Here is a 13,903-nt window from a genome sequence, read left to right on the forward strand (position 1 = left end):
TTTTGACCGTAGATGTCACTTTATTATCTTTCGACTCGAGTCAAAAGTCAGTCGACCAATCAGAGGCCGAATAGATTGGCTTCACTTTCAGGTCCATCATTATTTTAAGTGAGGATAAGCAAATACAGAGCTCCTGCTTACTGAACACTATGAAATTGTCAAATGACTTAGTTAGTCAATTTTCATTTCATCGAAGTAATCCAACAATTTTTTAAAAGCTGTACGTATTTCATAAATTTTTTATAAATTTATGAACGTTCCTGCATTAACGTAAAAGGACGTATTGCATTTATACTCCCAAATCTGTATCATACATATGCACGGAGCTATGAGCGAGCGAGATCTCAGAGTTTGTTTACAATCGACCGCCGCACTCGCACGGCCAAGATCACTGCGAGCGAAGCAAGCGCGCGTGACATAGGCAACGTTACTCGAAGCTACTGAGACGCAGCAATTGTCATGAGCGTCGGGCAGTAGCGCGCGGCGCGTGCTACACTTGTATTGCCGTAGCAGAAGCTAGCGAGCTTACTCTTAGAAATAAGAAAGGATCAACAGCACATCACAGCGCTTAAATGCCTCACTTACTGGAGAGTTCATGTATTCAGAAACAGCGCTCTTCACTCGGTCGCTCGCTTTTGGTTTTCAGATGACATTATTAATTCCTTGCAAATGATGCGCATTCTATTATATTTTATACAATCACTGGCATACCATTGGCAAAGTGCTTCCTTCTCATTATAAGTATTCAAGCTAATGAAGATTTAGCTGATGTTTAGAAGTCGAAAATTATTACGAACCACACAATTTCATTCGAGAATAAATTTTTTTATCATAATTTATTTATTACTGAAAATATTACATTTTTGGCGATGAAAAAAAAAAATTTTAAAGAACGCAATAAGTTTTTAATATTTTTTGACGTTTCTTACGACACACCAAACCTTTGCAACAATACTTTTTAAATAATTTATCACAGGCCAAAATCGAAGATGATCTTCAAAGTTTTTAAAATATTTTCAATTTTACCGAGCGCCAAGGCTCTCAATTCTCGCGCGTGGCCGTACATGTCCGCACTCATTTCACTCAAACTTTTTTCCTATTTAATCGCGAAGGTTGCTATTTGCACATGATAGTGTTTAAGACAATACCTTTCGAATAAGCCGTCACAGGCCAAAATCGAAGATAATCTTCGAAGTTTCTAAAATATTTTCAATTTTACCGAGCGCCAAGGCTCTCAATTCTCGCGCGTGGCCGTACATGTCCGTACTAATATTGCTCTAATTTTTTTCCTAATTAATCGCGAAGGTTGCCATTTACACATGATAGTGTTTAAGACAATACCTTTCGAATAAGCCATCACAGGCCAAAATCGAAGATGATCTTCTAAGTTTTTAAAACATGTTTAATTTTCCCGAGCGTTGGTGCTCTCAATTCTCGCCCGTGTCCGCACTTATTTCGCTGTAACCTTTTTCCTAATTAATCGCGAGGGTTGCCATTTACATGTGATAGTGTTTAAGACAATACCTTTCGAATAAGCCGTCACAGGCCAAAATCGAAGATGATGTTCGATGTTTTTTGTAAGGTAGCGAAGATAGCCCGATAATGTTGATATAGGTTTTGGAAGCCAAAACCTTTTTTAAGACTATTATTGGGCTTTTTCGATATGTCATGATTTCCATTGTCAAATTGGCCGCTGTGAAACACATTGCACATATTTGTATCGTGAAATTAGTTATTTTAACAAATTTGAGATTTTGAAATTTTCGATTAAGCGCATCAATGTGTTCTTGATACACATGAACCTCTGCTTCTTCTGGCTCTGAGGACCCATCAAATGAACGCCAATCCACAGCCGGTGCCGTGAGCTAATTTGGCCCTGCCCACCAAAGCGTGAACCCAGCCAACTGCGAAGGCGTGAGTCCTCGTGTGGCGCAGTCTGCCGCATTATGAGCCGATCGTACATGATGCCATACAGCGTTCGGGTACGACGAGTTAATGAAACTGACTCTGTTGGCCACGAAAGTTTGCCAACGCGATGGATGTCCGTCCAACCAATCGAGCATAACTTTTGAATCGCACCAAAAATGCACCTGTTCTGGCTGCGTTTCGACGTTGCTCAAAATCTGCTTCGTCAGCTTGACCAGTAGTTCAGCTCCACAAAGCTCGAGTTAAGGCAATGTTTCCAGCTTCGCAGGTGCGATTTTAGTCTTCGTCATAATCAGTCGCGAAGTGCAGCCTGGGATCACCATGAAGACCGCGGCCGCATAAGCTCTCTTCGATGCGTCTAAGAAGCCGTGCAGAATCCAGGTGCTTTGTTCGCTTTTACCGAACCATCTTGGAACTCTGATTTGTTCAACATCGCTCAGCGATACGCGAAAGCTCCGCCAGCGACTTAAAAGCTCTCCCTCAAGCGGAGTATCCCAGTCGACTTTCTCGATCCATAGATCCTGCAGCAGAATCTTCGCTGTGACGATGACTGGTGCTAGCCATCCCAATGGATTGAACAGCTTCGCCACGTCCGACAAGATGTCTCTTTTCGTTACAATAGAAGCCATTAGTGGCAATGACGGAACGAACAAAAACTCTTCCGTTTTTGGGCTCCACTTAAGGCCGAGAGTCGAAATAACATCGTCGATTTTAACTGAGACGTCAGCATCATTCCCTGCATTCAATCCCAGCAGAAGAGCTTGGTCATTAGCCGACCACTTTCCAAGCTGTATACATGCCTAATCCATCAATCCAATCAGTTGATCTCTCCACTTGATTGCCTCAACAACGTCGTCTGCTCCGCCAAAAAGGTCATCAACATAGACTCGATAATCCAGCAAACGTGAGGCCTCAGGGTACCGCTCTCGTCCATCATTCGCAAGCTGTTGCAACATTTGCAGAGACAAAAACGGAGCAGGCGCCATCCCATAGGTAACGGTAGGCGCTCTGTAATCCCTGATAGCCTGCGTGCTGTCTGAGCGCCAGAGTATACGATGCCAGTCGGCGTCGTCTGGGTGAACCAAAATTTGTCGAAACATCTTTACAATATCTGTAACAAAGACGTACTTGAACTGTCTCCAGCGCGATATAACTACCGTTATATCTTTTTGTAATTTCGGCCCTGGTAACAGTGAGTCGTTGAGGTAGACTCGGTTCGCCGCCCTCTGCGAAGCGTTGAACATGACACGAATCTTGTCCTGGTTTCCTGCTCTGAAGACTCCGTGATGTGGCAAATAAAAGCTCTCCCGTGACAGCTGTGAGTCCGGCACGAGTTCTAAGTGTTTCAAATCGATGTACTCATCCATGAAGTTTTTGTATAACATTGAAAGTCGCGGGCTCTTTTCTAATCGTCTCTCCATTCGGTGCAGGCAGGATACGGCGACGTCTCGCGAGCCCTCGAATGATACCTTCTTCGCGAATGGCAAGTGTACGACGTACCTACCGTCGGCATTTCTCGTGGTAGTTTCCGTGAAGTAGTCCTCGCAATATTGCTCTTCGTCTGTTAAATACTTCGTGGGCTGCAAATCCTCCAGCTGCCAAAATTTCTCGACCAGACCGCGCAAGTCTTCTCCAGCACACACATGAAACGCGGAAACTGCCGCTGGTGAATCGTCTGACTTCGGTGTGATTTCTCCGGTCAATATCAAACCAAATACTGTCTGTTGACCAAGTGGACTTCCAATTGATCTTTTTCGCAGTCCTTCGAGCATTATGAATGGTATCAGTTCAGCACCGATAACGAATTCCACTTTGTCGGGTTTGTAATACGTAGGATCCGCGAACACCATTCCTCTCAAATGCGGCCAATTATTCTCGAGCAGTCTCGCCATCGGCAAGAGTCCCGTCAGCTCTCTCATGACGAATGGTTTTGCTCTCACGCTGAAGTTCGCGTCGATTCTTGATCTTAAAAATAATTGAGTCTGCTTTCGGACTGTTCAGTCGAAGTAACACGTCGCCGAGCCATCCTCGCCAGCATCAGCGTCCTGTCGAGCCGAGCTCCCTCCATCTTCGATGCTCGCTGAGTTTCTGTGAGCTTGCGAGTCGGCATGAAGCTTCGTATGATGCCGCCCTTGACACACCAAACATCTTCCTTCGAGCGACAATCTCCTGCGTAATGTGAACCTCACAGACAGTTCAAACATAGCTTCTCCTTTTTGCAAAGTTCGAATCTCTGCGGCTGTGACAGCACCGCGAACTTATGGCAGGAGTAAAGGGCGTGGCTTCCGCGGCAAAGCACACATGCGCGCGCACCTGGCTTGCCTGCTGCCTGCGCCCTGGTAGTGTGTATAGCTATCTGCTTATTATGCCGATTTGGCGCGCTTTTCGGGAACTTATTGTTTACATTTGAATTATAACTGCCACTACCTGATGATGTTGTTGATGCAGCTTCCGAAACTCGAATAGATCGCTCGAGAAATTCGGCGAGCTGCGCGTATTTTGGAAATCCGTCGGTTTCGTCTACTTGGCGTTCCCAATTAAGTCTGGTGGCCTGATCCAATTTATTCACCGTATGATGAATGAGCCACAGTTCTCCCGTGTGCTCCGGGTCAATTTTTAAATTGTCTAACGCCTGCTTGGACTCGCGTATGACGTCCAGCACTCGACGGAGCTCTTCTATAGATTTCTTCTGCATCGCGGGGCACGATATGACGTGTGACATGTGTGTCACTAGCAAAACCTTCTTGTTACCGTACCTGTCAAAGATGGCCTGCCACACACCGTCGTAGTTATCCGCCATGATCTGGACATTCTTCAATCTGTTCGCTGCTTCACCAGTAAGAGAGCGAATTAAATATTGATGAGTTAAGATTGGTGGGAGGCTTGGCACGTCGTGGACCAAGACGATGAACATTCCTTTGAATGTTTCCCACTCGAGCTGATCACCGGAGAACTGCGGCAGGTCTATGGTCGGGAGAGGTGCCTTGTAGCGCGTTGTATCAATTCTGATGTACCGGTACTGGGCATCAGTCTGCAGCGACGTCTGAGAGCGTCCCGGGCTCAAGGCATCCATGATGTTGGTCTTCACCAGACAATATTGCATGTATACTTCGCTGTAAACGTCCTCCTTGAAGTACGGATCCTCAGCCAATTCCACCTTAACTTTACGGATATTCCTGTGTCCCTTCTGAAATTCATCCCATTGCCTCTCGAGCTGCTCCAACTGTGTCTTAAACCAACTGATGGTCCTACGATATTTCGGGGTTTTTAACATAGTTTGCCTAAAGTTCTTCAAGAGATCACCCTGGACCTGCTGATTTGCGAGTACTTCTTCCATTTTGTTCCGATAGTTCGAGTGCGCAAAACGACTGTTAAATCCAAGATCAAAATCACCCGACTAGGAAAGCAACCACACTCTGCTACCAATGAAATTTCTGAAGAGAGTACCTCTTCTTTTTGGCTAATTTTTGCCGCCGGATCGATTTGATTGCGAGGTACAGGAGTCCCTCGTTATACGCGGATTTATTATCCGCGAAATTCGTTTTCTGCGGTTAGTCGATTTGCGCCCGTCCCTTCGTATGCGTGGGTCGAGTTTTGTTATCCGCGGATCGAAGATCGTGATTTTTTTCTCGGACGTATCTATATTCAGTTTAAATTTGGTTAGTGTAGACGCATAAATCGAATTTGTCAATTAACCTAAATTTGTTGAAAATTTATAAATTTATTTAAGTATGGTTTTCTCTAAAACTCCGTCGAAAACTGCCTCAAAAACCACCGGCAGATCAGACTGATGATGCACCTACACCGATTTTAGATTCAAAACTGATTGTCGAAGTTATGGATCTAGTTATTCGAGCAGGTGAATTAGCAAAGATTCATGATCCAATAATGACGCGTATCTCGACTTTCGAACACTACTGTGATTTAGCTGCACAAATTTATGAAGAAATGCACAAAGATATTTTGAGACAAGCAAAGCAGAAAAAATTAACCACTTACTTTAAATATATATGTGTTGTAAATGTAAATAAACATATATGAATAGATAAACTACTCAACAAATACGCTTATCTGTAGGTAAAATGCACATATAAACTGTGCTTTCTCGAGGTTGAGGAACGTAACCCTCTCTTTCCCATAAGAGTAAGGTCTTATTATCCGCGGTTTTGTTATACGCGGAACTTTTGAGGAACGTAACCCCCGCGTATAACGAGGGACTCCTGTACTTCAGCGGAAGTGCCCATCTTGGCTTTACGCGGCTCGTAGAGCCAATCAAATCGAAACCAATGTCCACGGCAACGATGTATATTTTTTCAAAAAGTTAGCTTAAGTTAATACTTATAAACTAATCACTGTTACGATGATCAGTTGTTAAAGCGAGCGAACGGTGGTGTTACTTTGGCCTTGGATGTTTTGCGGTCCTGAAAAGGACCGTTTATTTCTTTGATCGGGCTGTTACTTTTGTCCAGCCTTCTTTAGTTTCTGCGCGATTGACCTCTTGTGATTCCGCTGCTGACGTTGGATAGCGCGTGCCGTCCGCCTTTCTTTTGCTGGCTGACTTGTTGCGGGTTGGTCAGGCGCGGGATGTGTAGTTGGCACTTGTGGCGAGGTGATACCGGTGGTCCTAGGTGAACGAGAGCTGATGGACGTTGAGATGGCGGATCCTTCGATGCTGGCAAGAAGGCTAGCCCGAAATGGCCCTTGGCTGGAACTTCGGGTGACCTCGATGGCGTCCAGATGCGTGGCCGAGGACGGGGAGAAGCAGATGGCTCCAGCCGGAGTTTAACTGTTCGGTGTAGGTGAAACGGGATCGGCGGATTCTCTCGAAGGTACGGTGATAGCGAGCAGCCTCGAGGTTGGCGGGCTATTGGCTGCCTTAAACCTGGCGACTCGGCTCGAGGAGCGCGTGCTGGTGGCACGGAGAGTTCGGGCCGAGTTGGATGCCGGAGACAAGCCTGGCCCTCGTTGTTGCGACGATTAAGTCCGCTGCCCAGCGGGATGATAACTATCGAACGTAGGCGCTCAGGAGGCGAGCATTCGACAGTTGGTCTCTCCACGTGGAAACGGAGATATCTCTTGTCGTCGCTAGCAGTTTCCGAGTCGAAATTGAGACGGAGGTCCTGAGAAGGACCGTTGCTAGGTGGTGCGTTCGAGTGATCCACGATGGCAGAGTGTTAAACAGTCGGAAAGTCCAGGCGTGTTCTTCGCTCGGAAGTGAGATCGAGAGTGAGCTGGGCTCATCATCTTGCCGTCTTATATACTCGTTTGCCCTAGGGGTGGGGGGAGAACGATAAGATGGCAGACGTTGGGCTCTGCAAAAGTCGTAGACCTTTGAACGATGGCCCTGAAAAAACCAGGAGCCAAATGAGTTTCAGAGTTTATGTTCTGTAACTCGAGAAGTAGTTAGCATCGGATTTTAATAAAAGTCCAATGTCTTTCGAACGGTAGCCACGAAACGCTAGTGGCCAAGAGTTTTTAGAGTTTATAACTCTAAAACTCGAGAAGCCGGTTTACCTTAGACTTTATCAAAGGTCTGATGGCTTTCGAACAGTTGCCTCGAAAGGCTAGTGGCCAAAAGAGTTTTAGAGTTTATAACTCTAAAACTCGAGAAGCCGGTTCGCATCAGACTTTATCAAAAGTCTGATGACTTTCGAACAGTTGCCTCGAAAGGCTAGTGGCCAAAGAGTTTTAGAATTTATAACTCCAAAACTCAAAAGTCAGCTGGCGATTGAACTTATGAAAGTTCGATGAAATTCGAACAGCGGTCCTGAAAAGGGCCAGAAACTGACTAGAGTTTTAGAGTTTGCACTTTAGAACTCGATAAGTCGGTTGGTGTTGGATTTTTGCAAAGTTCAACAACCTTTCGAACGGTGGCCCTGAAAAGGTTCCCTAGTGCCGCAAAGAGCTGTAGAGTTTTAACTCTACAGCTGACTGAACAGTGCGCGTCGACCTTGACTAGAAGATCGACGCCCTACGTTTGTGGTCCTGAAAAGGACCGAGATTGATGGCACGTTTCAGAGTTCCTACTCTGTCCTTGGAGATTGATGTGGCAGTTGAATTCCAAGTTCGATATGGTCCGTGGTCAGCTTCGCAGTCCCAGCAAGGTCGATTGATCCGGGTTTGCGCCGCTGCTTAGTGTGCCGGAAGGTCCAGGCAACACTTACTGATCGATCGGAATCGAGTTGATCGAGGCTTGAAGTGCCCGATACTTAAGCGCTGTCGGGCACACGTCGCTTGAGGGTGCCGGCTCGGCGCCACCTAGCGGCCACTGTTGAAGCTACGAATGGCCGAAATGGATGAGAAGGCGGTAAAGGGAGTGAGAAAAGAAAAGTCGTTGTTTTTGCTGAGAGACAAAGTTAAATTCGTTTATTGTGAATTCGTCCCTATCCAGCCAACAACTTTGTTACCAACAGCCAACAACTCGAACGCGTTGAGTTACAAAGACTCTGAAAGCCAGAGAGTTGTGCAAACTCCGGATGGGCAAGGAGTTGTGCTCAGCTCAAGAGCTCGCGAGCGAATGCCCGCAGCGGCCTAGTGCGCCGGCTTATATAGCGCGGCGCGGACGGCGCGCGACGCAGTGGCAGCTCCCACCACCGCCGCCGGCAGTTCGCTTTAGTTTGGGAAACGGCGCCGATCACAGTGAGTCTGAGAAACGGCGCCGGTCCGCAAAGCTCGGCGTGACTTGCAGTGCGCATCTAAAATACGCGTTTGGCGTATATCACAATGCCTGGAGCACGTATGTTTGCGTTTTAATCAATGATTTTTAAAAAACTTTATTAAGGTAGTTTAACTACCATCTTCTTTAGTAACCTCGCATTTAAGCGAATTTATATTTTTATTTCTAATAAATAATGATTATACTTATTTTTTGATTTTAAATAATAAGCTATGAAGCCTTTTTGTAAAACCAAAGGTGTATCAGAGTACAAATTACAAAGTTTATGTTAAATTTAATCAATCGGCATAGCTGCCATGGCACCGTAAGATAATATAAGTAATTGTTTTAACTGTAATTGAAGTCGGACGTACCGAATATTGTACCAAATTAACTGACAATAATAGCTTTAGTAGCGTTCCTTTTTTTGTAATAAACTTTGCATTACTTCGCCTCTGCGCCGGTAGGCGCACGCGGCGCGAGCTCCCTCTCACTGGCAGGCCGCGCGGCGAGAGGCCAGATTGTATCCGACCACTGAAGCGACGCACGGCCTAGCCTTCTCTCTGCCCGTTCGCTCGTACTGTCCTCAGTCAGCCGAGTAATAAATTGAGTTCGCTCAGTATTTTATTATCGTTCGATGTTTTCTTTCTCCTGCCCAACCGTTCAAGTATTTCTCTCGCTCGTTCGCTCTCTGCCTGGCGGACGCCGAGATCACGCAACGCTGCGAAGAGAAGAGTGGACTCGTCGCCCCCCAGGAACTGCTGGAGTCAATAGGGGTCAAACATTCAACACACTTCGACACAAGCCACGTGGAAGTGTGTCACGCCGGTCTCTTCGTTAATGTAATTCGCTTCGTACTTGTCGTAAATTCTGAATAAGTCGTTGACCAATTGTGCATCCGGACAGCTGATAAATAAATGCAACGGTGTGGTACGCTTCAACAACGGCTTGCCGCGTTTGTCGACTCGAGGCTTGTGTCTGTAGCCGCTCAAAGATACGAATTCGATCACTTCTTTTCCTACGGTGAAAAGCAACCGATTAAAGTGCCTGTACGAGATAAAGTCAGCACAGTCCAAAAGAAGACGCTCATGCTGTTCCAGTCAAAAAAGAGCCTGGAGGTCGGGAACTCTGCCGTAGCCCCAATCGAGAATCAATCGGTAAAACTGATGGACAAATTTTCGTCACTCCGGTATGTCCTCCCAATTGACCGTGTCTCGCAGTATCATCATTTCTCGCCAAATCAAGCGTTTGTCCGTGAAAGGAGCTGGTGAACTCTCGATGATACGAGTTTCGGGCTGGCTTACGGTTCTGTAGGACATCGTTCTAGGCACACACGCAAAAAACACGTAAAAAATCGTTTTCTTTTTCACTCAAAATCACTCGCTGTACAGTCGATGCGACTATAGCAGAGCACGTACTCGAAATAAATGCACCACTGAACCACTGCACCATGATAAGTCGAAGAAAACGTGTACCCTGAACTTTCGCTACTGCGCAATTGCTTTCGATGCATCTCAAGGAGAGGGGCTAGGGGTTCGAGAAATTAGAAAGTTTGAAATTAGAAAGTGGCCATAGAGTTGTGACGTAGTTTTTTGTTGCGATAGTAAAATATACTCATTTTAGACCAGATTACCAAAAAAAAACCTTTTATCCAAGCTCAAAAATTGTAGTTGTATTACTTTTTTTAATAATAATACTTTGTATTGCAATATGAATTAGATTTCCATGTGATTCTGTTGTGAGTTCTTTGAAAATTATGGACGCGTATGTAATACACGAAGGTGGCCCTCGTTACTCTATGTTTGCGTTTTCTGTCGATGTCAATGATCTCTTGGTCGATGTCTCGCTGCAAATGAAGTGGCGACAGCGGAGGTGGCGGCGATGATGCCGACGGTGACACTGGCTCGTTGCTCGACTGACTGTCAGGTGATGTCGGGGGTGACAGCGGTGATAATGGTGGTGGTAACGATGGCGACAACGATGGCGACAACAACTCATTGTCACTCGAGTTGTCTATGAGGATGCTTTCGGCTGCCCGCAAACGTGCGAGCAGGTGTTGTTCTACTTCCTCGTCGCAGCTTGCTGGTGATAGTGGCTGCGGGGTTAATGCTGATGGCATTGTCAGGCATATGACAGATTCGTCTGTGTTATCGTTGTCACTAATTGTTATCACGGAGACGTTGTCTTCCTCGCTCGAGGAGATGAGGTCAATGGGTGATGGTGGGCCCGCGACGGTGGCTGATGTTGGTGCTCGTGCGCGTTGTGGTAGCTGGCGAGTTGTAGGGGCGTTGGCTTAACTCGAGGCTGGCCAGGTGGGTTGCCACGGAGCACAGGGTACTAGGCCCTCACATAAAAAATTAGATGGTGCTCCGTAGCCCTCATCTGCTAGCCAGTTATTTAGTCGCATCGTTCGTCTTTGCTGCTTCTCGGCTTCATCATGGTCATCGGCGGTGGGGCGCTTTCTCGCGGCGCTGGGTCGCGCTCAAGGTACGTCTTGGCCTCGTTGACTTGTGGGTGCCTCGGCTGCTGCGGCAGATGCCTCCAACCAACTTTCCTCCTTGCTCTCCTTGCCATTCCTGCACACAACATTTAAAAGTTCTATGTTATTTTTGTCGGCTCTTCTCACACTTGTCGTCTGACAAAGCGCGTTGAGACTGCAACAACCCGTTAGTTGGTGTAAAATAAAATATTAATAAATGAAATGAAAAGAAATTGAAAATTTTAGTTAAAAAAAAAAAAAAAAAAAAAAAACAAAACAAAGAAAATAGTTATATCGTAGGGACTTCTTTTCTTTCTTTTCTTTAGTCCGTCTCCTCAATTATTTCATAGTCATCGAGGGCTGGATTATCCAGTTCAGCCTCCGGTATCTCTTTACTTCTTATTTTTATAGATCTTAACAGGTCCCCGATCTGTTTCACGAGCTTGAGTGCTTCCTCGGCCTCTCGTCCCAGCAGTCTCAAGTAGTAGTCCCGGCTGGAACTTACTGCCTGTCTCTGCCCGGGCGGTATCGCGCGAAGGATGGCTTCCAGTAGTTGCTGCTTGCGTTTTCCCTTCTTTGGTAGGACATAGAGTCCCCGTGACTTGGCCTCGGCGATCTTTTGCCTCCTTTTCTCCTTCTTTTTCTCCTTGTCCCTCATCTAAAAAATAGGGGCGAATATTTGAGATATGGTAGCGTCCTCGCGATTTATGGGTGCGTGGGTTGTCCAATTCATATGTGGCTTTGGCACATTTTTGTGAAACGACGTATGGGCCCTCATATAAACTTAGTAGCTTTGCGACGCGTTGCGCTGAGCTCGACGGCACCCTGAGTGCCTTCACTAGAACGAGATCGCCTATCTCCAAGGTAGTGATTTTGTGGTTCCTGTTCCACTTGTCGGCTTGCTCTGTTCCTATTTTCTCGATGTTGACTCGCGCCTCGTCACACACCTGACTGTGTGATTGGTCGCTTCTATAATCTGGCACATATTTTGTCCAAAACCGTTCGGGCTTTTGTCCCGTTTGAATTTCCAATGGACAGAAACCTGTTGTCTGGCTCACGGTCGTATTCATCATCTCGGCTATGGTTTCACACTAATTGGCCTAAGACGGATGATCGTCACTGGCAAGGGTTCGGAGAAATCTTCCGATCTCCTTATTGTACCGCTCGACTATATTTGATTTCGGATGCCAGATTGACGAAAATATAATTTTGATGTCCTGTTGCTTCATACAGAAGGCCCATACCTTAGATGTGAACTGTGCGCCGTGGTCGCTCTGTATGCATTTTACGTGGCCGAAACGAGGAAAGTAATCTTCCACCAAGCACTTCACTGTCGCCTGGCACGTTGCATTCGGTATCGAATAAATTTGGACGAATCTTGAGAACGCATCAGTCGTGACCAACGCAAAACGCGCGCGACGCTTGGATAGCGAAAATGGACCGATAAAATCGATCGACAACAGATCGTTCGGTCTTTCGACGAGGATCGGTTTCGTTATTCCTTGCATCTCAGCGGTATAATGCTGCGTTCATAGTGGTCCATTTTGTTGGTTAAAAATTGGGATTGTCGAAATTCGCCATTCCCTCGAAAATGCAACACTGCAACGATATAATCGCGATTGCCGGTGTTTCGAAAAGTGGAATTTGAATTCACTGTAACTTTTGACTAAAATATTCAAAGTTTTGTCCGATGAAAAGAGTATCGCAATAGTTATGATGAATGATCGATTCTCGATGTATAAATATCTACCAAAATGTACTTGCGCTTTTTTTCATATATGTACAAGTATATAATGTGTTTAGCGAGATTGATAGTGTTATCGGAGTTCAAGAGTAATGAAAGTTCTTTTCCTTTCAATTCAAATCATATGAATTTATTATAATGTACATAAATTAATATAAATGGATTTATATATTATCATATATAATATATAATCATTCATATCAATATTTTATCAATAACTATAAAAATGTTTAAGTACATAAATACTGGGTAAATATAAACATTGATTAATGTTAACATAAAAAAAATCTGTTGTTGAATATCCATCTACGCTTGTCCATCGCTTGTCCATTTGGAGAAATTGTCACTTTAGCGACGATGGTAAGTAACTGAAAAAAAGAATGGTTTTTAAATTATTCAAAATTCAATCATCGGTATAATAACAATGTAAATCAGAAAAAGTATAATAACTAACCATTGTGCAGAGGATATTTTGCGAACCACTCCATCAAGCGAGAGCGCGATTGCGCACTTTTTTGCGCCAGACGTTGATGTTGAAATTGTTGAGAGTCGTATCGTTGTTGTTTGTCTTCTTGCACCTCTTGTTCGTTAATATATTCAACATCGTTTATTAACGTTTTATCATTTTTGTCGATCAAAATGTTGTGTAGAATACAAATTCCTTTTAACACTTTCTCAACATTTTCGGGCTTATGTTGAATAGTTTTTTGTAGAACTTCCCACTTTTTGCTGATTCTCCCGAAGCTATTTTCTACGACGCATCTCGCTCTCGATAGTCGATAATTGTAATTACTTTCTTGTGTTGTTAGTCGTTGACCTCTCATCGGCTTCATTAAATATTCTCTCAACGGATAAGCGCCGTCGCCGATGAAATAATATGGCAGTTTCTCCTCCGACCACGGCAACTTTTTTGGTGTAGGAATTTTCAATTTCCTTTGATGGATGTTTAAAACTAATTTTGATTTATTGAATATTGCCCCGTCACTCTGAGAGCCATATTTATAAATTTCAATCATAATGGATTTTCCATTTGCATCGACGGTGGCTTGTAACACAGATGAGAAATACTTTTAATAATTGTATAACATTGTTCCAGAAT

General features: G+C 44.9%; 1 protein-coding gene across 1 annotated transcript; it reads right to left on the reverse strand.

The window, feature by feature from the left end:
- Positions 1-2,726: 2,726 nt before the first annotated feature.
- Positions 2,727-3,845, reverse strand: LOC106657663. The gene has a single exon (XM_014379283.2). It carries the CDS (start codon positions 3,843-3,845, stop codon positions 2,727-2,729), a length of 1,119 nt encoding a protein of 372 aa, XP_014234769.2.
- Between the last annotated feature and the right edge of the window lie 10,058 nt (positions 3,846-13,903).

The sequence above is a fragment of the Trichogramma pretiosum genome, unplaced genomic scaffold (genome assembly GCF_000599845.2).
Source record: "Trichogramma pretiosum strain Unisexual culture from Peru unplaced genomic scaffold, Tpre_2.0 scaffold141, whole genome shotgun sequence".
Taxonomy (NCBI): domain Eukaryota; kingdom Metazoa; phylum Arthropoda; class Insecta; order Hymenoptera; family Trichogrammatidae; genus Trichogramma; species Trichogramma pretiosum.

Bases quoted from the DNA above. Each gene is read 5' to 3' on its own strand.
- LOC106657663 (XM_014379283.2), bottom strand. From the start codon at position 3,845: ATGAGAGAGCTGACGGGACTCTTGCCGATGGCGAGACTGCTCGAGAAT.